Here is a 22,742-nt window from a genome sequence, read left to right on the forward strand (position 1 = left end):
TAGCCCGGAAGTTTTCTGAGCTATGCCACTTTCTGATTCCCGCCGGGGAGGCGCAGCATTGACTGCTGCAGCCCAGGTATGAGCATAGTGCATTACACGTGTAAGCCAGCCCCCTGGACTCCTATTTACCAGGGGGGCGGGCCTGACTGTATAATGCATTATGCTGATCCTTGGATGCAGTAGGGCTGTCGGGAATCATCGCTGATGCTGGGGATCTCCGCAGGCAGTCAGTCCCCCCGCACTCTCCCTCCCGGCCTCCGGCCCAAATTTGAAAGACACACTCGGGGGGTGTTTTTTTTTTTTAAACCGCCACTGAAGGCTATACCATATCTAAATATAATTAGTGGAATTGTGCTGTCGGAGGCTCGCTCTCCTCACCGCCCTTGAATAAAGGGTTACGGTTACATATCGTAGTCCACATGAATGCTAAATCAAGCAAGTTACAAAACATTTAAAGAAAAAAATTGATTATGTGTCTGTCACTCTAAGGTTGATATGTTGTACTTGTCGACGCACTGTCTAACATTTACCTGTCAATATTTTGACCATGTGGGGTTGACCTATGGACTGTCAACCTAGGCATTGGAATCCAAACAGAAAATAGGGGATTAGATATGCTAAAAAAGCAGCAGCTGATATGTAGTTATGGCACCATTATGGTTCCAAAGTCCAAGAAAATATACCAGGCACAGCAGCCATCTTGGTGGCCCTACATAGGTTACACTACCTAGGTTACACTACATAGGTTACACTACAGAGGTTGCACTACAGAGGTTGCACTACATAGGTTGCACTACATAGGTTACATTGGGTGGAATAGGCAATACCAGAACCTGATGCAAAGTAATGAGCGAGCTACAAAATGCTAAAGCAAGATACACAATCACTACAGAATCCTCTGATCCGGGCATTGGTCATGGAGATTACTGGGTGGTCTTGGACAAACTACATAGGTTACATTGTGTCAGATAAACAAACCATGAACGTAAGACATTCTATAGAAGAGTCAACTGGAAATAGGCTACTAAAACATTGTTCCATCCTACGCAGGAAAGTACCAGAAGAGGCAGCCATCTTGGGCTTTACTACATACTGTAGATGAAAGTGGGAGGATGAGGGATTTGTAGTCATGTGATGCGCAGTGCGGAATCCCAGAACAATATAAACTGGTCCTTTCTCTAAATGTAGGGAGGAGGTAAAAATAAATCCTGTAGGTTGCAGACCAAGCTCCAATGGAAAAACTGGACCGGTTTACATTCTGGTCACACCAAACCAGTGAGAGTAATCAGTACAAGCAGCAGAAAGGGTTCCCGGGCCTGCAGGATGTTGCTCATGCATAATCATCTTGCTATTGGGGGCCACACATCCTATACAGTAAAAGGCTCACACTGCTCCTCACCTCTATGAGGGGAATTGAGATGTTTTGCGTGCTGGTGGAATCTAGATGGTGCCTGACAGAGTATTGTTGCTCCATGCGGGCACGCGCAACCACTGGCCCTGATATTACTGTTCTGTCATTCTGATGGGCTGGTATCTAGTGAATCATTAGGACCAATTTAATGTTAATGATGTACAGCATGAGGGATGGGATACAACAATAAACAGAATGCTAGTTCATCTTTAGAAATAAGTAGACAAAATGATTAGTAATGAGGCAAATGCAGCTGTAGTAAGAGAGGACATCACAGATTGCCTCTCAGAATTCTTACCTATGTTAAACGTGGTTCTACAGTGAACTACATGTGTCTGTCTACAATGTATCAACTCATATATTGGACTGGATGTAATGAGGTGTAAGTCCTACGGCCCTGCGGGATGCTGGGCGAACTCAGATTTTTTTGTTGCTTGTTTGTTTTTTAAATGGCAGTCATTTAGAACAGTGGTTCCCAACCCTGCTCCTCAAGTACCCCCAACACTGCACGTTTTCCAGGTCTCCACACAGAATCACAATTGACATAATTAGCTCCACCTGTGGATTTTTTAAAATGTGTCTGACTAATGAGTGCACCTGCCGGTTGACCTGGAAAACGTGCACTGTTGGGGGTACTCGAGGACCAGGGTTGGGAACCACTGATTTAGAAGACATGGTTTTGCCTTCGTAAATCACTGCCCCTTTAAAAAAAAACACCTCAGCGTTTTAGGCCGGCATCTCGTAGGTCACCGGACTTGCACCTCATTACGTCCGCCATTGTTTCATATGACTGAAAGGCAGCTGTTGGGCACTAATTTAATACAGGCTGTACAAGGTTAATATATCTAGGTGGATAAAGCAGTTAAATCTCAGATAAACATAGCTGTGGATGGTTTTGTCTCCTTACTTCTGAGTGTAGATCTGCCGCGTATTATGTATGCCGTGCGGAAGGCTGGGAGCGATGGGATCTGTGAAAACGAAGTAAGTGTCAGAAGACAAAGTATTCCAGATAGAAGAACACAAACAAAGTATTTGAGTCGCAGCTTGGAGATAAGCTCCAGCCGTGTGAATGGAGCTGTGTTATAGATGAGCTTACCCTCTATGGTTCACAGTCTTCTATATTAATAACCCAAGCTTTTAGTATCTGCAGCATAAATCAATTGTAAGCGTACAGTAACTGGTAATTAAGACAAATCTCAGCGTTGCTCTAAGTATTTGAGCTGTAACACCTTCAATCAGCAATGTGTTTGGAGATCGCCTCTTGGCCAGAGGCCTGAAGTCTTCATAGCGATCTCTCCCTGCTGCTCATATTCCATCTGTATTTAGCATCATCCTGAGGAAACGGACCATCAATCAGCTCCTCTGGTGTGCACTGGCGGCTCCCTGGCACATGCGTTCCTTAAGTCAGTGCTTGGACTCTGCGTCTGTGTGTCTCCTAACACCCCAGAAGGTCGAGCCACTTCAACAAACAGCCACTGTTTTTATCCTTGGCTGAAACGACTGGGTAGCATTCAACAGAATCCTCTCCACCAAAAGCAGGGAAGCGCCAGCCCGCCCGGCCTTGTTCCCAGACAGATCTGCTTTTTAGAGCGGCATACGATGCCAGCCCACCAGATAGAGAGATTGCTATGTCCGACCATGAATCTAATTAATCTTCCCCCCCTGTTGATAAAGTGGTTTTAGTAAATGTCGCCTAAAATCACAGTAGACATTCCAACATTTTAAGTAGAGGTGAAAGGACAAGAGAGACCTGTATGGGTTGTACCAGGTGCTAGGTTTCCTACACTGTCACATGGATATGTGTGTAAGGCCTGCCAGAGCTGAAACGGACTATATATATAATGTGTGTGTATAAGTATTTTGCCTTGGGAATGGAAATCAAATTGCTCAGTCTGCAGATCACATTATACAGCCTCAGTGTAAACGAGAAATGATTTTCTTCACTTGCTGGTGGGTATTCTTGTGCTGAAAGGAAACGCATGGAATTGATGCATTGAGGATTAATATTTTGAAGACCTATTTTTCGGTTCATAAACAGGATGAGCTGCCATGTTCTTTGTGCGGTTACATGAAAAAATAAAAGACACACAAGCCTCCAAACATTGGCAAACCTGTGAATTCTAAATTAGTTTATATCTAACTCCTCATCTGTTTTGTATATTTGTCAATAACCGTAAAAGATGCCCAGACACTAGGGCGATCACCTGTGGTCCCCTGGGAGGTGGCAGGACTGCATACAATATGGTTCTAGGTATGCAGTCCTTATATTGCAATGAATCACTCCGAAAAAGAAAGCGCAATTGTCACAATTATATTTAAAATTGCCAGAGGCTTGGCGATGCGATATATCTATATTGCAGCAAATATCAGGCTCCGATGCAATGCTCACAGGATTACGCATCACATCTGACCTGGGGCCTGATTGAGACGTCATGACACAGGGCCAAATTCGACCGCCGTGCGATCATGTCTGTCTCCGCCCCCGCAAGATCCCACCTTGTGAATGGTTTAACGGGGGTTGCTAATGGATGTGTATGGGTAAGCAATGGGTATCCATTTACACGCTCACCATTGACTGATTTTTCCGCTGGTCCCCGGTCTTTCGCCGCCGCCGCATAGCACAGGACTCACCTGGCGGTGGCAACAGCTGCTTGCGGCCAATTGCGTTTTCCCTGAAACTCCCAGCATTTCATCGAGCACGCCCATCGTTTTTGCGGGTACACCCATGAAATGGCTGGGATCCACCCCCACACGCCCCCATTCTCTGTCAATCACCCTGCGTTCAAATCGAAATATTAGCTGAAGCCGAATGTGCCAGGCCTTGCACACGTGCATTGTGGCCAATGCGCAGTAGCCCGCTAAACGTCCAGCGTCTGAATTCAGACCAGACCGACCAGATCTGAATTGGGCCCCTGCGATTTTGACACTTTTCATCTGATATCTCGCTGGAATTGGATGGAAAGTGCCCAAATCTCTGTTAAATGGGCACCATTAATGACAGCCTGGCACAAGATTCTCCATAGATTGTTTTTATTTCTGACATTTGTGTCTTGTGCAATCCTAATCCTAAACTTTCCCGCTTCCCTCATTCTTCATGGAAATTCTCTCAATGTCAAAAGATTTCGCCAGTGATTTGACCAAGAGGCTGGAACTAGATTAAAACGTACATTTGTTTACCAGACCTGGTAAGAGAAGGAGGAAACTTTAGAAGCTGTTGGGCTCATTTTGCAGAGAACGGCCATGAATTGTTGCGATCACAGTCGGATCTCGACATCCTTTTACATGGACACTCCCCCTTTTCACCGATTGCCAGGCGGGACATTGAATCCCAGTTGGCGATTTGCGATCGAGCAAAACAAAAACGGGCCAGGGTCACAGCTGTCGGGACGGACCGACAGTCGTGACCCGTGGATCCATTAGCAATCTGCTCACCATTGAATAATTTTTACTGTGTGCTGTCTGTGCGTAGCCCAGGACTTACTCAGCGGCTGTGATAGAATCAGGCTGATCGGGGGCGGAGCCGACATCACATGACTTCCCCTCACACACCTGGCCACGCCTGCATTATCCCTGACACTCCCAGATAACAGCATGCTCACCATGTAATGATTCCCCAGTGTGCGCAGTCTGTGCATAGCCCAGGACTTACTCAGCGGCTGTGATAGAATCAGGCTGATCGGGGGCGGAGCTAACATCACATGACTTCCCCTCATACACCTGGCCACACCTGCGTATTACCTGACACTCCCAGATAACAGCCGCTCACCATGTAATGATTCCCCAGTGTGCGCAGTGTGTGCGTAGCCCAGGACTTACTCAGCAGCTGCGATAGAATCAGGCTGATCGGGGGCGGAGCTGATGTCACATGACTTTCCCTCACACACCTGGCCACGCCTGCGTATTCCCTGACACTCCCAGATAACAGCCGCTCACCATGTAATGATTCCCCAGTGTGCGTAGCCCAGGACTTACTCAGCAGCTGTGATAGAATCAGGCTGATCGGGGGCGGAGCTGATGTCACATGACTTCCCCTCACACACCTGGCCACGCCTGCGTATTCCCTGACACTCCCAGATAACTGCATGCTCACCATGTAATGATTCCCCAGTGTGTGCAGTGTGTGCATAGCCCAGGACTTACTCAGCGGCTGTGATAGAATCAGGCTGATCGGGGGCGGAGCTGATGTCACATGACTTCCCCTCACACACCTGGCCACGCCTGCGTATTCCCTGACACTCCCAGATAACAGCATGCTCACCATGTAATGATTCCCCAGTGTGCGCAGTCTGTGCGTAGCCCAGGACTTACTCAGCGGCTGTGATAGAATCAGGCTGATCGGGAGCGTATCTGACGTCACATGACTTCCCCTCACACACCTGGCCACTCCTGTGTATTACCTGACACTCCCAGATAACAGCCGCCCACCATGTAATGATTCCCCAGTGTGTGCAGTGTGTGCGTAGCCCAGGACTTACTCAGCGGCTGTGATAGAATCAGGGTGATCGGGAGCGTATCTGACGTCACATGACTTACCCTATAACGCCTGTGTTTTCTCTGACCCTTCCAGAAAACATCCTGACACCACCCCCAAACTCCGGCTGTCAATCAACTTGCATGCAGCCAGCGATCAAAAAGTAGCAAGATTTTATGACAGGACGGACTTGCACATGTGTACTAAGGACCGTAGACATGTGCAGTCTATCAATAAATGCCTGGCCTGCAATCGGGTCTGAATTATGCCCCATGTGACCACGTTGCAGGGGAAGTATTACAGTTTAAATAGCTTTTATTTTTTTAAATTATTTCTCCTCAGAAATGGTTATTGTTCTTTTTATTACATTTATTTATTCTCATGTGTCTGCTTAAGTACATGCAAATAAAGTATTTATGGGATGTTGTAGAGCAGAAGTCATGTGGAAGTTATTAGGCTTTCTCCTAAATTTATTTTGTCTTTGTTTTTGTGTTCATTTCTTACCCAGATTAATTGTAGAGTTCTAAAATATTTCCCAGTTAAGTTGCTGTAAACGAAGAGTAGAAAACAAGGAATTAATAGTTCTATACGAGAATACCGCAGAGAATGTAGTCATTGCCGCTCTTTCCTTCCCAGGCTCCACCCCTTCGCTCTTTTCTGCCCAGGCTCAACCCTGACCCTCTTCCTGCCCAGGCTCAACCCTGACGCTCTTCCTGCCCAGGCTCAACCCTGACGCTCTTCCTGCCCAGGCTCAACCCTGACGCTCTTCCTGCCCAGGCTCAACCCTGACGCTCTTCCTGCCCAGGCTCAACCCTGACGCTCTTTTCTGCCCAGGCTCCACCCCTTCGCTCTCTTCTGCCCAGGCTCAACCCCTTCACTCTTTTCTGCCCAGGCTCAACCCTGTCGCTCCTTTCTGCCCAGGCTCAACCCTGACACTCTTCCTGCCCAGGTTCAACCCTGATGCTCTTTTCTGCCAGGCTCAACCCTGACGCTCTTCCTGCCCAGGTTCAACCCTGCCGCTCTTTTCTGTTTGAGTTGAGCGCCGCCATTTTGGAGCCTGGAGCCAGCCTGCTAAACTGCTCTGTGCTGCATCGGCGGCAGAAGCCAGCACCGCATAGCGCACACGGAGTAGTTCAGTAGCTTTAGTCCGCCTGCGGCCCACTATACTCCCCCTCCCTCATCTCCGGCACATGTACTGTGGCTCAACCCTGCCGCTGAAGCCTGTATATCACTAAAACCTGCACTGTGCAGCTGGGTACACACTAGTAGATATATCTGTAGATCAATTTATCTGCAGATGGATCGCGCCGCATGTTCTACGATCCTCATGTCCCGATCCATCGGTACAGACATCCCAAATGGGCGGGGGCATTAGCATGTGTCCACCCACTGAGCTGTCAATTACCACTGTCTCCCGGCGCGGCTGTATGGGTGAAATTTAGATATATCGGGCATAGGCTGTGTTGCACAGCTGACACGATATGTCTATGAATGACGCCATTCACACCACACTGGCTGATGGTGCATTGATATATCGGCCAATGTATACTCACCTTAAGTGTACCTTGAGGACCAAGGTTGGGAATGCCCACTCTAGTGTGTATGGGTGCTTAACTCTCTCTGCACATGTTACATCTGCCCCACCAGCAGTTCGCATGGTTTTGCCCATTTTGAGAACAAATTTGCCGTTCTATAAAGTCTAAATTACGCCCAGTTTTTCTTATTTGATGCCTTAGTAATTTTTTACATTTGTTTTTTAAATCATTGTTGTAAGCTGAAACCATTCTACCAAAGACTGGCAGTTGGAAATCACATTGTGGTTGTCATTCTAGGCTATTACATCATAAACCATCATAACTTAGCATTAACGTGTGTTTTCATTGAATAACTGTTGTCTCTCTCGGTTCTAGGTTCGGAAGTTGGATGTGTACTTTGAGTATGAAGAGAAGTTAATGAGCAAGTCCACTCTGGATAAGTCTCTCCTAGACATTATCTCTGACCCCGATGGTGAGTTGTGTTTTCTCTCACTGGTAATGAAGAGGTTAACCTAGATGGGATGCCGGTGGGTGCAGTAGGCAGCTAGTTCTGTTTTTGTTCCTAATCCTTGCTTCTGTCCTTCAGTCCTTGGCTTTGATGCCTGCACACTCGACACCTCATTGATGTGAAATGTCTCCGGCCTCACAGCATGTCTTAAGGAAGCTGCTGGCAGGGAAAGTAGCACACGTCTCTGTACATGGCACCATCCCACAAATCTGACTTCACATAGGAGTGCTTGTGGGCCAACACCTCATTGCGTATTCAGTGTACTACACTCAGCGAGATCTCTGCTGTACCGTGAGATGGACCAAAGTATATAACAGTGTGTAGTTCTGTAGCATACGGGTCATATGTAATAGTCTGCGAGTTCTGTGAAGTGGCACAATATCAGCTATTGGTTTAAATCAATGATTTAAAAGGCAAAACCAACCAGATTTTGCCTTTGGAAGTTATTGCAATCAGAATCACGCTACAGAACTCGCATATTGTATATTACATATACCCCATATTATAATGAGCCTCACATATTCCATAGCACCAAACACTTTGGGTAAATCATCCAATACAAATAGATGAGGGATTTGTTTGATAATCTAGTGATCTGCACCATAATTACCAGTGGGGGGGGACATGACTGTTGATCCCTAACTTCTGATTGGATCCATACTTGTTTTCTCATGAATTATGGATTGTACAATACAAATATTATAGAGCAAGTATCAACCACCAGGCAAAAGGACTCTGGGCCAGATGTGTCCAGCTTCAAAAAGTGATAATATGGCGAGTGATAAACAGCCAGCCAATCAGCTCCTACCTGCCATGTCACAGGCTGTGTTTGAAAAATGACAGGTACAGTAGGAGCTGGTTGTTTATCTCTCTTCACTATATCACTTTTTGAAGCATGATACACCTGGCTCTGCTATAGATGAGCAGGAAAGCTAAATTATTGTATAATTATCGTATTTAGATAATGCCACCAAATATAAACGTTCTGCTTCACTATGTGCAAAGTACTGATCTCCAGTATGTGCAGGACCCCTACTGAGCATGTGCAGTACACTATGAATGCAAATGTCACAAGATTGTCTTGCACATGTTTGGGATCACTTTGCAGGTGCACAGGTGTATTCATTATTTACTGACACATTGCAAAAGATAAACAAGAGGAACTCAATATTTCATTTGTTGACAAGATTGGAAAACATGAACTGCTTGGGTTCCCGAGGCCCAATGTGATATATAGATCAAAAGTCAAACAGACAATATGGGTGCGGTATAACACACCGACAGTCGGGATTCCGACAGTCATTACCCCGACGTCGGAATCCCGACTGCACGGCGGGGGGAGTGCAACTAAGCCCCTTGCGGGTTCGCTGCGCTCGCCACCTATTTTATTCTTCCTCTATGGGGATCGTGGACCCCACGAGGAAGCAGTCGGGGTAATGACTGTCGGAATCCCGACTGCCGGGGTGCCGTCCGGCACCCGACAATCTAAGGGAGGAAATGAAACCAGGAGATAGCAGCCTGATGCCGTTTCACAACTGCGTCCTCTTTGTCTTCTTGTTTTTCTCCCATCACCTCTGCTCAAAGCGAGATGTGCTTGCGCAAAAGTGACTTGTGTTTTCTTCCAGAAGGCTAGCGCAGCTCGGTAGTTTTCCCATTGTAAATGATCACCCATAATGCTGTAATTGGCGTTTGAAAATTTCTGTAACTGAAATTCCAACATAGTAATTAACAACTCTTTAATTACGATGTTTTCAATCCTGTGTAAGCTTGGTCTGTTCGTTCTGAGAAACGCTTGGCACTGATGGAACGTTAGCTAGGGCTTCTGAAAACCCACTCGCTTCTCTTCAGACATCATTAACACTTCTATACCTGTCATCTAAATGTCATTTCTCTCTACCAGTTCCCTCGTCCAAGTTTCTCATCCTCATCCAAATATTTTCTGTACTGTGCGATCATTATACAGTACCTGAAAAATGCAGGATTAAGACTTGATGCCCATTGGCCAGCATGGGGCTAGGTTATACCCCTTTTAGACAGAAAAATCCCAAAAACCCAGGTATTTCCCGGATACAAAAACCCGGGTAGAACTAGGCAGCAAGGGGCTGACCCCCTTTCACACAGGAGCAAAAACCCGGGTATTTCCCGTGTCGACCCCTTTCACACAGAAGCCGGATTTTTCCTGCAAAACTCTGTGTGTCATAAGAAAAGGACAGTTTTAAAGGCACACAGAGATGAGATCATGAGAAGTGGGAGGTGTCTGCGCACTGCATTGCATTAAACATTGCATTAAACGGATCTCCTCATCTTTGCAATGTGCCATGGCCATTTAGTGCTGCGCTGCACGCCACTCCCGCTCAGCCAATCAGGGAAGCTGTAAAGATCAGCCAATCAGCATGATTTTTCAATAGTCGGGAGAAAAACACGGGTCAGACCCTTTCACACAGCCGCAAACACGTGTCTGACGCGGAAAAAACCCAGGTAAATACCTGGGTCGAAGTCCCGGAACTTTAGACCCGTGTTGACCCTTTCAGACAGAAGAAAAACCCGGGTCGACACGGCAAGAGCAGGGAAATTCCCGGGTCTTTTTTTCTGTCTGAAAGGGGTATTAGTTTAAAATGTAATATATTTGTCGCATCCTACTCTCTTTGAATAAACATCGTTATTAACTGATATTTAATATAAAACATTGAACTAATAGTAAACATTATTCATGATCAATTGTCACTATCCCTTAAGCTCTGGATAACTATTACCACGTGTGTTAGCTCAGCCTTCCGTTAATTAGACGCTTCCGAGTTAATTTTGTTTCCAGTGTCTGTTTATTCCCAAAACTCATTTGTTTTGACTTTTTGGGAAATGAATGAAACAAACATCAGAATGTGAAGATACCAAGTCTAATATGGTATGCCCCCTCATTATCACCCTGGGGTAACAGACCTTATAACTGACTGAAGATATTTGGTTGGTGAGATCAGTCCTGACTTGAGGGTTAATTCCTGCATAGAGATGAAAGAGAAGATAATTTCTGGTTTCCTATAATGAAGTATGTAATAGAGATATCGGGTCAGGAAGCTGTGTTGGGATGGGTTTAGAAGACATGTGTGTCTGTTTAGGTAAATAGTACAACATTGCCATGCCGGTAATAATGTCAGCCTTGGCATTGTGCACATGCCGCACGCTGCGAGGGATGTAAGTTTTAAACATAAGCTATTCTCCATCTTTCATACTGGAGGAAGTCCGTCCGGTCGCTATATAACACTTTACCAGCAATGGCCAGATCACCTACATCAGTGGTTCCCAAACTCTCTTGAATCTTCGCTTCCTATCCCTTCCTAAGTATCAGTATTATTTTCACTGTACCCCCCAGGATAAAGTTTTTTTTTTTTTTTATGGATACATTTAAAAAAAAATATTAGATAAAAAAAAAATTGCCTACCTGTCATCCTTAGAGCCCCCATACCAGGGCCGGCGCTACCCACTCAGCAGCTCCTGCAAAGCAGGGAGGCGCCATGCTGAAAAGGCGCTGTCTCTCTCCCTGCTCCGCTAAAGCTGTCTCAGCCCTCACTGTCACTGCCTCCTGCACGCCGCCCGCAACGCCTGTCTGACAGCAGGCGGCAGTATGGAGAGGCTGAGCAGCTCCCTGCACCGCGCACACTGCCCTCCTCCTGTGACCTGTCACCTCTTCCTCACGGACACTTGTGTTGAGGCATGTAGCGCTGTCTGTGAATGCCTCAATGACATGTCATGTCCGGATCCGCCCCCTACCCATTGCTCCCTGCACCTGTCAGCTGTCAATCAAATGATGAACAGGCAGCAGCGCCGCCTCCCCTTCTCAGTGTGCTGTGTCAGTGCCGCTGCCGCCCCCTTTATCTCCTACCCTCTTCTTCCATCTCCTCCTTCTCTCCCCTCCTTTCCCCCTCAGTCACGAGTGCTGCACATACTTTTTGTACTGCTTTCGGATCACATCGCACACACATTGCATGCATGCCGTGCAATGCGATCTAGCCCATAACGTATGCGATTCGCACAGCGTGTATGGGCACCTTTAGTGCCTGCAACATTTTGCGGACACAGCACTGAGATGGTGGATCCTCCATAGGATCGCATGTTGCATACGCTCCCACAATCGGGCTGCAGCTTGTTGCAATGGCAATGTGAAAGGGTGCAAAATGTATGGTTTGCAGGAGGGCGCCGGACACCCTAGCACCGGCCCTGCCCCATACACATGTAGCTATGTTTTACTTAATGGAAACAAAAGGCCAGGTGGTGCTTCAGGATGATGTAGATTGCTATCACTCATTCTGTACACACACAGCGATTAACAATCACCTGCTAATCAATTTGACTAGATTTTGACTGCATGCACTGACTTAACAAGGATGCGATAGCAATGTGCGGGGCATACACACGGAGCGATCTGTAAGCAATCTAGTCAGATCGCTTCGAAAATAGCACAAAATCGCCCCTTTAGTGTCAGTTATGTGGCGGAGTTGTGCTTCTGTTCTCCACATGTTTTTGATTAGCAGCCACTAGTGCTGGTTTGGACTATAAGTAAGTTGGTGAGTGTAAAGCACAGGTTCTCAAACTCAGCGCTCAGGACCCCACACAGTGCATGTTTCCCAGGTCTCCTCACAGAATAACAAGTGAAGTAATTAGCTCCACCTGCGGATCTTTTAAAATGTGTCAGTAATGAATACACCTGTTGGGTGACCTGGAAAACGTGAACTGTGTGCTTCTGTGGACAGAGTTTGGGAACCCCTGGTGTAAGGAAATCACTGCATCCCATTTTCAGTCCTGCAATTGAATAGGAAAAACATGCGCCTGGAAGATACTAGTGTCATTCTATTTACGGTATTGCCCACCTCTGAGGGGTGTCCAAACAAGTTAGGAAACCTCTATATTAGATCTCTCTAATCTAATCTAATCTCTCTCCATCTAATGAGACCACCAGTAATGAATCTTCCCTGTCTGCCGCATGTTCCATAATGTTAGAAGCCCCGTACATTCCCCAGTCCCTGTCTTTTAATAACAAAGCCATCCTGGTCTTCATTGGGGAGTCCCCCGATTATCGGCTCCAATCTTTTGGCAATCATTTTCACATCGATTTTAATATCGGTATTTAGTAGCGCTATTGGCCTCTAGTTCTTTTAGGTGGTGTTCTATCTCTCCCTTCCTTATTTATCGTAACTATTCGCGCCTCTGACATTTTCCTCTGGGAATCTATTTCCTGCCCCGATACTTTGGAAGACTATATTAGAAGTAATGGGGCAATTTCTCTATAGAAGTTCTTATACAAAAAATGTATGTACCCTTCTATAATTGACATTGTTGTTCATGGGGCATTGAGATTTTGCTTGCTGGAGATTTAGTCGGTCGTGTTTTTTTAATATAGGTCTATTAGGTGGAGTCTACCTTTTTTTACATTATGTTCCTAGGTTTTTTTTTGTTTTTTTAACAGACTGAAAAACATGAAAGGTGATGTTTCCGAAGTGACCGAACGTGTAATAAAATTTTCAGATAAGTTTAGCAAAAGATAATAATGTACAAAAGGAGAAGATTGTAGGTAAATTCTGGTCTAGAAAAAAACCCAGTGAGAACAAAAGCCAATAAAACAGACAAGGTGCAGTGTGATACTATAGATATGTCCTCTTACACTATTGCTGCGGTCACCTCAAACCAGCCTCCTCTGTCCAGTGCTGTTCTGCTTGTGCCAAATATTTTTTAGCTTGAACGTGCGTCTTAATTACAATAATATGTGTCAAAACCACTTCTACACGACACCTGCACTTGTAAATCTGTGTGTGGCTGAATATGTTTATGAAGTGACGTCTCAAAGTGGTTTTGCTAATAAGATGCGCAAAAAGCCGCTTCACCGTTGGTTGGTTCGCTGCTCGCTCATTACACATGGCATGTAAAGGGTAGGTGTATGCCGGCACATATGCAGCTTGTTATTATGAATGAGAATTGTTTCTCTTATTTTGTAAAGCATTTTAGAGGGGACTACAAATAAAAGCCGTAATGAGGTTTCTAGGTGCGCCCTGCAGTAATCCGCTGGAGAACATTAGCAACATAATCAAAACGCTATAAAAATAGATTAAATCCGTCAAGTAGATTCCTACAAGCTGCTGAAGAACCCACGGGTTGTGTTGTAAGCAGTATCCGGATGACATTCACTTGGGCAACAGCTAAATGCTCGACGCGCAAAAAAGGCTGACATGGGTTTTTCACTATTTTTTGGTACTTTTTCATGCATTACCATCCGCGTGGACTACGGATGGGAATGGTAAAGCGTGCGGAACGCATCAATGTCCCTGGTCCAAAGCGTGTGCTCCGGCATCGACATTGACACAAAGAAAACATAAAACCTCATATTGACCTTTTGCTTGCGTTGACCGTGTGCATGGTGATCTTTTCTCAATGTCTACCCAGTGCGTGTCAACCTATTCAGCCCTGGCCGTGCTTTCCGCTGGTGGAAATAGCATCCATCGCCTGTTCTATTGAATGCTGCCATTTCCAACCCCATTGAATGCAGTTTCTGACAAAACCGATCCGACTTCAAAACAAGTCAGATTGGTTTTGCCGTAAATGGATGGGGGTTGTCAAACTCACAGCCGTTTTTCGTCGGTTTGCTGCCATTTTCTCCAATCCTCTGACTACCGACACTTGACAGTTGGAATATTGAATTCCGGCTGCCTAGTTAGTGTCGAAAAGGATGAAAACTGCCAGGATTCTGACTGTCAGGGCCCCGGATTGAATCCCCCCCATAGTCTGTGAGATGACCCACCCCTGCTGTAAGCAGCTGCATGTGAAATAAGAGGCTTAATATAAACCGATAAGGAAAATATGGAAAATGGTCATAGTAGAAATAAAATGTCATCCGACATAAGCGATAGTCTTGAGATGTTTCCTAGTGGAATCAATTTTACAGTTCTAAAATTAAAAAAAAAATAGTCGTTTTTGCATAAGAAATGACATCACTGACACCAGCCGCTGACAGCAACTATAAGCCGTGACCCCACAACGCCAAACGGTTTCTTTCTTTCTCGTTCCCATCACTGAGCGATTGGCTCACATCCAGGTTTTGCACTTGTACATTTCTGTATCATCTTTCATACTCCCTTCATATATTAATTCATATTAATGGGTTTTCCAATTAACTGTTATCTTTACTTCCAAAGCCCCATTCTTACTCCGTGTTCTCATACTGCTTGTAATAAGCAAGGCGGATGTCTCAGATAAAAACTTACATTGGGGTCATTAAAACATCACGCAAGATTCTGTGTAGTTTGAGACTTAAATATGGAAAGGAAACTCCTGTAATTACTTCTTCATGCTTTTTCTGCAGCAGAGATAGCGGATTCTGCGCCTAATGTACGTCCCAATGCAGATGTCCCACAGGTACCTGCGAATGCGCTGTGTAAAGCCGTAGCAGTCTGTGCATAGAGAATACCATACATATACGCATGGGTGGAGATTGAGAAAGCCAAGGACTTCATCCACCCAGTGACTTCCCCAGAAATCGAGGTTTCTCGCCGACGACCATGTGATCCCACAGAACTGATTTGTGTCTTGGGCATGTTGACCAACTTTTATTGTTTGTTTGTGGTATGCAAATATTGGTGCTATGCACCTAAAGTGGATTAAAATAGTATATAGCTAATGGTACTAAAGTTGCAAATACTCGAACGTATTCTGCCCCCGCAACAAACCCTGCCTTCATGAGGGCTTCTTCCAGAAGATTCCTGGGCTGGTTTGCAAGTGGACTCTGACTGAGAACGGTGTTGACCTTTTATTCCTGTGAAGACCATATCCACGTCAGCCTTTTGGAGTTGACAAGGGCTTACTGATTGGTACAGTTAATTCTTATATCCCCCGAGCAGTGCCGTAAGCCCACTTGGGTTGCTTATGAATTATTTCTCGGCCATCCAGTCACGCTGCAGAATGCTTTTTCGCTATTTTAATGGTCACGGAATCTTTTTATTTAAGTAACTACAAGGTTATATAACCCTTACCATAGTAATAGGTATAGCACAAAATGTCTCCGTAACTGATCTAGAACCTGATTTGATCTTTTTGTTTCTTCATTACCAAATCCAATGTTTCTGTTTTTACTGAGAATTCTTCAACAGGGTACACGAGTCTTGGTAGACCTCCAGCCTTATTTAAGCATCAATTAGCCTTTTGGCTCAGATGTTAGCCCATCACTGTTTATATGAAACCAGTAATGCGCTTGAACGGTGCATTTTTCCATTTCCTGAACAATACAATCTATTATTCTGGTAGTATACGTTAATGCATTAGAAAGAGGTTTTGCATGGCCTGAAAGCGGCATTCAAATGTTACAAACCAATATTGGAATCGAATCCTTCAGAAACCATTAATGATTTTTAAACCCCTTTTCAGGCATTCGTGATTTTAAAGCAGATTTACTTGTGGCTGGTTGTGAATAAGTCTTTAATCCATCCAATATTTAAACTCTTTGGGAGCAAATTTGCTCTGCACTTTCAGTTACTGTTGGTGCGCTCAGGATTTCTGAAGCTGCTGCCCGGCGGCCTTCATTTCACATTCATAATTTCTCAGCAGCGCTCCCTGGCCGCATATCAGAGGAACGAGTTAGGCTTTATTAGGTGAGAGAGATTATCACTTGGTTTGCACATTGCAGCCAGGGTTAAGGGTTTGTAGTAAACAGCTTGCGGATTGTTCCACACAATAACTGCCTACTTGCTGGGACGGGAGGTCAGAGTATTTGTATGTCTGGGACCTATGGGAGCTGGAGCTGGCACAGACCTGGACGTTGTGACTTCTCTTGAACTGAATGCAGTTCTCACATTTTAGGACCATCAGATGGAACTTCAGGAACAGTTATTGTAGAACGTTCATTCATGTAAATGTTCTGTAAAGTCGTGTTGATAGTTCTGCAATATTAAAGTCACTGGAGGTAATTTGCTGACAACACCCAAAGTGCGAGTAACCAACTACAGACGTTTGCACGTTACTACAGTTGCACTAGTACAAACAAGGTGGTGGTTCTTGTCCTCTCCCCTTCCAGCCCAAGTTTTCTTTCTTGAGATGTCTATGTGAAGCCCTGTTTGGTCCTCTCACTGAGGGGAAGATGTATGAAGCAGCAATAAGGGAGGAGCTAAAGTAGAAGTGGTCCGTGGCAACCAATCAGCACTGAAGTAACAATTGTAATTTACATAATATGAAATTATGCAGAGCAGCTGATTGGTTGCCATGGGCCACTTCTCCTCTGGTTCACTTCTCACTGCTTCATACATCTGCCCCTGAGGGGTAACTATGTGAAGCTTGGAGAAGTGGTATCCATCCCCATAAAGAAGGTCCAGCCAATCAGCTCCAATATGTAAATTGACAGTTAGAAGCTGATTGGCTGGAGCATTGTCACCTTGTACATAACGTTATGTGTGGGGATAGATTCCACTCCTCCAAGCTTCATACATTTACCCCTCAGATCCCTTCTTGGTTGAGGCTTTTGAGTGGCACCTACGCTGTTACCTTCTGATCCACAAACTCATTTCATTTGTCGGTTCCGCTAGCACTCTGGGAGCGGAACCTGCACCATCTCCTTCTACTAAATGTAAATGCAGATTAATGGTGAATAATCCTCCTTTGTGTTTCTGGAGTCGCGGCGTACCATATTTTAAATGTGACACTTTCGATTGCCTGGATAATTGTATTAGCAATGGACTTTTTATAATATACTTTTCTCAGAAAAAAAAAATCATTTTTTAAAATATAAAAAACATCTAAAGCGCTGGATTGAGCAGTGGTCACAAGTAATTTGTATCATCAGCAGCTTTGAGGGAGGTATGACAGCCTGCAAAGGTAACGTCAAAAACACCCAGATCATGTGATGCTTAATAATACATGAATCAATGTCCAATAAAATATACAATTTATTACAATAAAAATAACAAAAAAGTAACTAAAAGCTATATGTTAAGGTAAAATATCCACAAAAGGTCATTATTGCCCCGCAATCTACCAATCACTTTATGTACTGAAAGGAGGAAAGCCGCAGCTTATGGTTCTGTTAGTTTTATCTTTGACTGTGGCACCTAAAAGAATACACAGTATGAAATAGAAGCAGGGCTAATGTAACTAGGGAACATATCGCTGCCAGGTCCTTTGTGTGCTTCTTGTGCTCCTACCATAGCCTCAGTGTGTCTCCTAGTTATGGCCAGTCTATATCACGGCCTCAGTGGGGATCTCCCTGTCCGGTTACTCGAACTGTTATCCTACACACTAAAAATAAGCAGCTGTACGTCGCTGTGTTCAGCCGCTATCCAGCCACTAACACCAAGGGGACCAAATACACTGTGTTTACACGTACACCTTGTGATCATTTCTTCTTCCATTTACTTGTGGTCATGCAACAAATGGTTTCTTTTATTGCATGTTTTATATGTTTGTGTATTTCCTGCTGTTTGTTTGTAGCTGGAACGCCAGAAGACAAGATGAGGTTATTCCTGATCTATTACATCACGTCTGCACAGCCCCCCTCAGAGGTACTGCCAACGACTATGTTTTACTGACAACATTTCCATAAATTATTAATTACGCTCCAGAAAGGTAGTTAAGTACTTTGACAGATTTTACTGGTAAAGCTTAATATAGAAGTCTAGCATGCACATTACTTGGCTTCGGTTGGGGTCATAGGTGACACTTGCACCTCTGTTGTCCATATTGTCTCTATGGGACACTTTTAGCAAATACGTTGCTTTTTTTTTTTTCCATACAATCTGCCCTCTGAACCCCCTTTCACATAGCAAAGTCGGGGCTAACCCGGGATCGTGATCCTGGCTCCAATCCGACCCAGGTCCAGCGCTTTCACATTAAACCCGGGTCGCCCATTATACGACCCGGATTTAACCATTCTTATAATGGGTCAAAATTGCCCGTTCGGTAGACCCGGGTTATAAGCTGTGGTGCTTTCACTCCGCACGCCCCCCGGGTTCATACTTAACCTACCCGGCAATAACCCGAGGTATGTGCTTCTGTGTGAGTCCACGGGGGTATTCAAATGGGATTCCGACTGTTGGAACGTCTCAACAGTTGGAACCCCAGGCTGTTTTAATTGCTGTAACTCGATAGTTTCAATGCAATGTCAAGTGTCGGAGAGTCTGAGGATAGATGGAAACAGCAACGGATTGTCGAAAAGCTGCTGTGAATTCGACAGTCCGCGTCTGTTTCCGTCAAAACAGATGTGACTGTCGGATCGGACACCCTTTAATGCTGTAGTTAACTGCAGTATCGAATAGGTGAGTGCTGATGTTTCCCCTGTCGGAAATATCACACATTGGGCGGTATTCAATGAGAATTTTGGCGATGTGCAGCGAATCCTGTTTAGGATTCGCTGCACATTCGCCACTGCTCGCCGCGTTCCGGAGCCTCGCCGGCTCCAGTATTCAACGAGTCAGGGGCTCACTGCCCCTGACCGGCAAATTTTTAACTCCTGCGACGAATGCCGCAGGGAGCCTGAGGATGGCGGCAGGCAGGGAGATGGAAGTCTCCCTGCCTGCCCCAGAACGTTTGTCGGTGGGAGGTGTGCTCCCCAGGTGCCAGTCAGCACAGGCTGCCCCCCCGGGGGTGCCAGCAGGGGACCGGGTATATTCACTACACCCGATCATGCATATGTAATGATCGGGTGAAGTGAATATATGAATATCTAATGAGCGGCTCGGCTCCGGCCCCCTGCTGGCTGGTCTGTGTAAAAAAAAAAAATTTTTTAATTAAATATATATTCATGTGCTTACGGCACATGAATAAAAATAGCATGCCCCTCCTCAGAATAAAATTCCTGATTTTTTGACACCAAATGTAAAAAACAAAACACTTTATTTTAAAAGTTCACATTCCACTTCACCATAAAAAGATAGCGATTCGGTGAATCATGGCGAAAAAACCTTGAAATGTATTCGCCATCTGGTCATTGAATAGGGTGATTCACCGTTTTAGTCAGAAATTCGCCTTACAGCACAAAATCACCATAAAAACCTGGCGAATCAGCCTCATTGAATATCACACATTGAATACTATACCTCCCTATACACGAATCACATTAGAACTAGGCACGGTAAAAAGCAGCGGATATTGAATGCTAGCTCTTATGTACAAAGACACACTCTCATGAAGCAATTAGTTGCATTTTCAGGTGAAAAAGAGTCACACAGGACCAAGAAGGGTTGTTTAGTACAACTTCAGCAATAGCGTATGAGGACATACAGATCTAGGGCAGTGGTTCTCAAACTGGGTCCTCGGGACCCCACACAGTTCCCGTTTTCCAGGTCACCCAACAGGTGCACTCATTAGTGACTGACACATTTTAAAAGATCCACAGGTGGAGCTGATTATTTCACTTGTGATTCTGTGAGGAGACCTGCAAAACATGCACTGTGTGGGGTCCTGAGGACCGAATTTGAGAACCTGTGATCTGGAGTTACAAATAATGCAGAACACACAGTCCCAGCTGCCTTGTATTGAAAACAAAATGGCTGAAAAGCACAGACTTTGATTCCAAAGGAAAACTTACGATGTGGTGTAACACGTACAAGCCAAAAAAAAATTTCTTTTTAAGGGGAAACCCCCTGTAAATTCATATCACGGAATGTGGCTTGTGCATATCCTGTATACAAGTGAGATGTCTGGATGCTGCATTCTAAATAGGCGTTAAATATTTTTGCCATTTTAACCCAACAAGTGTCTTTTGTCCATGGAGACTAAAAAATGTATTTAAAAAAATAAAAAATGTATTTCTATTTTTAACCGTTCCCGTCTGAAGGGGGATCTTCTGGTCCCTTCCCTCCCAGAGGATGTCTTCTTTCTCACACATGAGCTGTGTTTTGTCCGATGCGGCTTCCTGTTTGGCCTGACCATAAATGTAATACTGTTTGGTATTCGGAGAACGTGCGCTACAGGATTCCGCAGACACAATGGGAATGAGCCCCGTGCTTCTTCAATACGTACACATTATTTTCCATTACTCTTAGATCTCGTTCACACTATGAATAATGATGCGTTTTGTTTAGATGCGGTTTTTGCTTATATTGTCATGAGGGAATTGTGTGTTGTAACGGATTTGTGATACCGCACTCGGACATATTGTTTAGCGCTGTATTGGTCTATGCTAATTAAAATAAATTCCATTCAAGTCCAATCATTTTTAAATGCTAATGCAGCATGAGCTTCATGGCTTCTGGAAAGTTTAAACCCCCCGCGCCGGCCACTCACCCTATTCTACGTTCCGGGGGGAATCCTCACTGTCAGAGGATGGCAAGGGGTTAAACTGGGATTATCGCTTGTTTTCGTCGATCCCCACCGTTTAACCCCCTCACCGGTCGCATTGAATACGGCCCACAGCTATGTAATAATAGCCCTATGTGGCACAAATGATTGAGTGTATTTTTGGTATCTCCGATGCAGCTTTGTCCATTTCTCAGTTGGTCTTAAGAAAAGATGAAACACATGTAAATAGAGAATATTGTTTGCATATGAGTTCATGGATTCTTTGTTGCTTGGATATGTAGCCAACATTTCACTACATACAGGATTTTAAATGCTTTTTGTCATGTAAATGTTTCCCAGAAAGTGCGCACACACATTATATATAATCACAGAAGCTCTGCACTCACCATATAGATATATTAGAAACACTCCAAACATATTCTCTTTCTCTTTACATTATAAGCAGGGAATGTTAGTGACAGTTGTTGCAACATTTATTAATGCACCAGAGTCTTCCCCATCTGGTCAGACGTGCCCTGGGTTTTTGGGAGTGCCGGACCGTGTGTATGTATGTATGTATGTATGAATATATAAATATATGTGTATGTATGTATATATATATGTATCTCCAAAGGGTGGGGATCCGGCACTCAATGAACTCAAATTCAGCTGCTTCAGGTGCCAACCTCCCCGTGGGGGGAAACACATGGTGTGTAGGCTGGACGGCAGCCAAAAGGCTTTGCAAATAATGGACAATGATGCAATAGTTGTGGTCAACGTTTCGGGCCACAATGCCCTTTATGAAGATGTAAAGATTGATGTCTTGATAAAGGGCGTTGTAGCCCGAAACGTTGACCACAACTATTGTATCATTGTTGATTATTTGCAAATTTTTCCGAGTGCCGTCCAGCCTACACACCATATATACAAGTGTGTATATACATGACACAGCCGGCCAGCCTACACACCATATATACAAGTGTGTATATACATGACACAGCCGGCCAGCCTACACACCATATATACAAGTGTGTATATACATGACACAGCCGGCCAGCCTACACACCATATATACAAGTGTGTATATACATGACACAGCCGGCCAGTCTACACACCATATATACAAGTGTGTATATACATGACACAGCCGGCCAGCCTACACACCATATATACAAGTGTGTATATACATGACACAGCCGGCCAGCCTACACACCATATATACAAGTGTGTATATACATGACACAGCCGGCCAGTCTACACACCATATATACAAGTGTGTATATACATGACACAGCCGGCCAGCCTACACACCATATATACAAGTGTGTATATACATGACACAGCCGGCCAGCCTACACACCATATATACAAGTGTGTATATACATGACACAGCCGTCCAGCCTACACACCATATATACAAGTGTGTGTATATACATGACACAGCCGGCCAGCCTACACACCATATATACAAGTGTGTATATACATGACACAGCCGTCCAGCCTACACACCATATATGCAAGTGTGTATATACATGACACAGCCGGCCAGTCTACACACCATATATACAAGTGTGT

The 22,742-nt window shown here is 44.8% G+C and overlaps 1 protein-coding gene across 2 annotated transcripts in view; it reads left to right on the top strand.

The window, feature by feature from the left end:
• The window catches only part of SCFD1 (sec1 family domain containing 1), a 101,906-nt gene that overhangs the window by 59,303 nt on the left and 19,861 nt on the right, over positions 1–22,742 (top strand). For both annotated transcript variants that reach the window (XM_083166973.1, XM_083166974.1), the window contains 2 exons: positions 7,793–7,889; positions 18,381–18,451. In XM_083166973.1, the coding sequence (XP_083023099.1) occupies positions 7,793–7,889; positions 18,381–18,451 (168 nt within the window). The remainder of the gene's footprint in view (positions 1–7,792; positions 7,890–18,380; positions 18,452–22,742) is intronic.

Source organism: Crinia signifera, chromosome 12 (assembly GCF_055691185.1).
Source record: "Crinia signifera chromosome 12, ASM5569118v1, whole genome shotgun sequence".
Taxonomy (NCBI): Eukaryota; Metazoa; Chordata; class Amphibia; order Anura; family Myobatrachidae; genus Crinia; species Crinia signifera.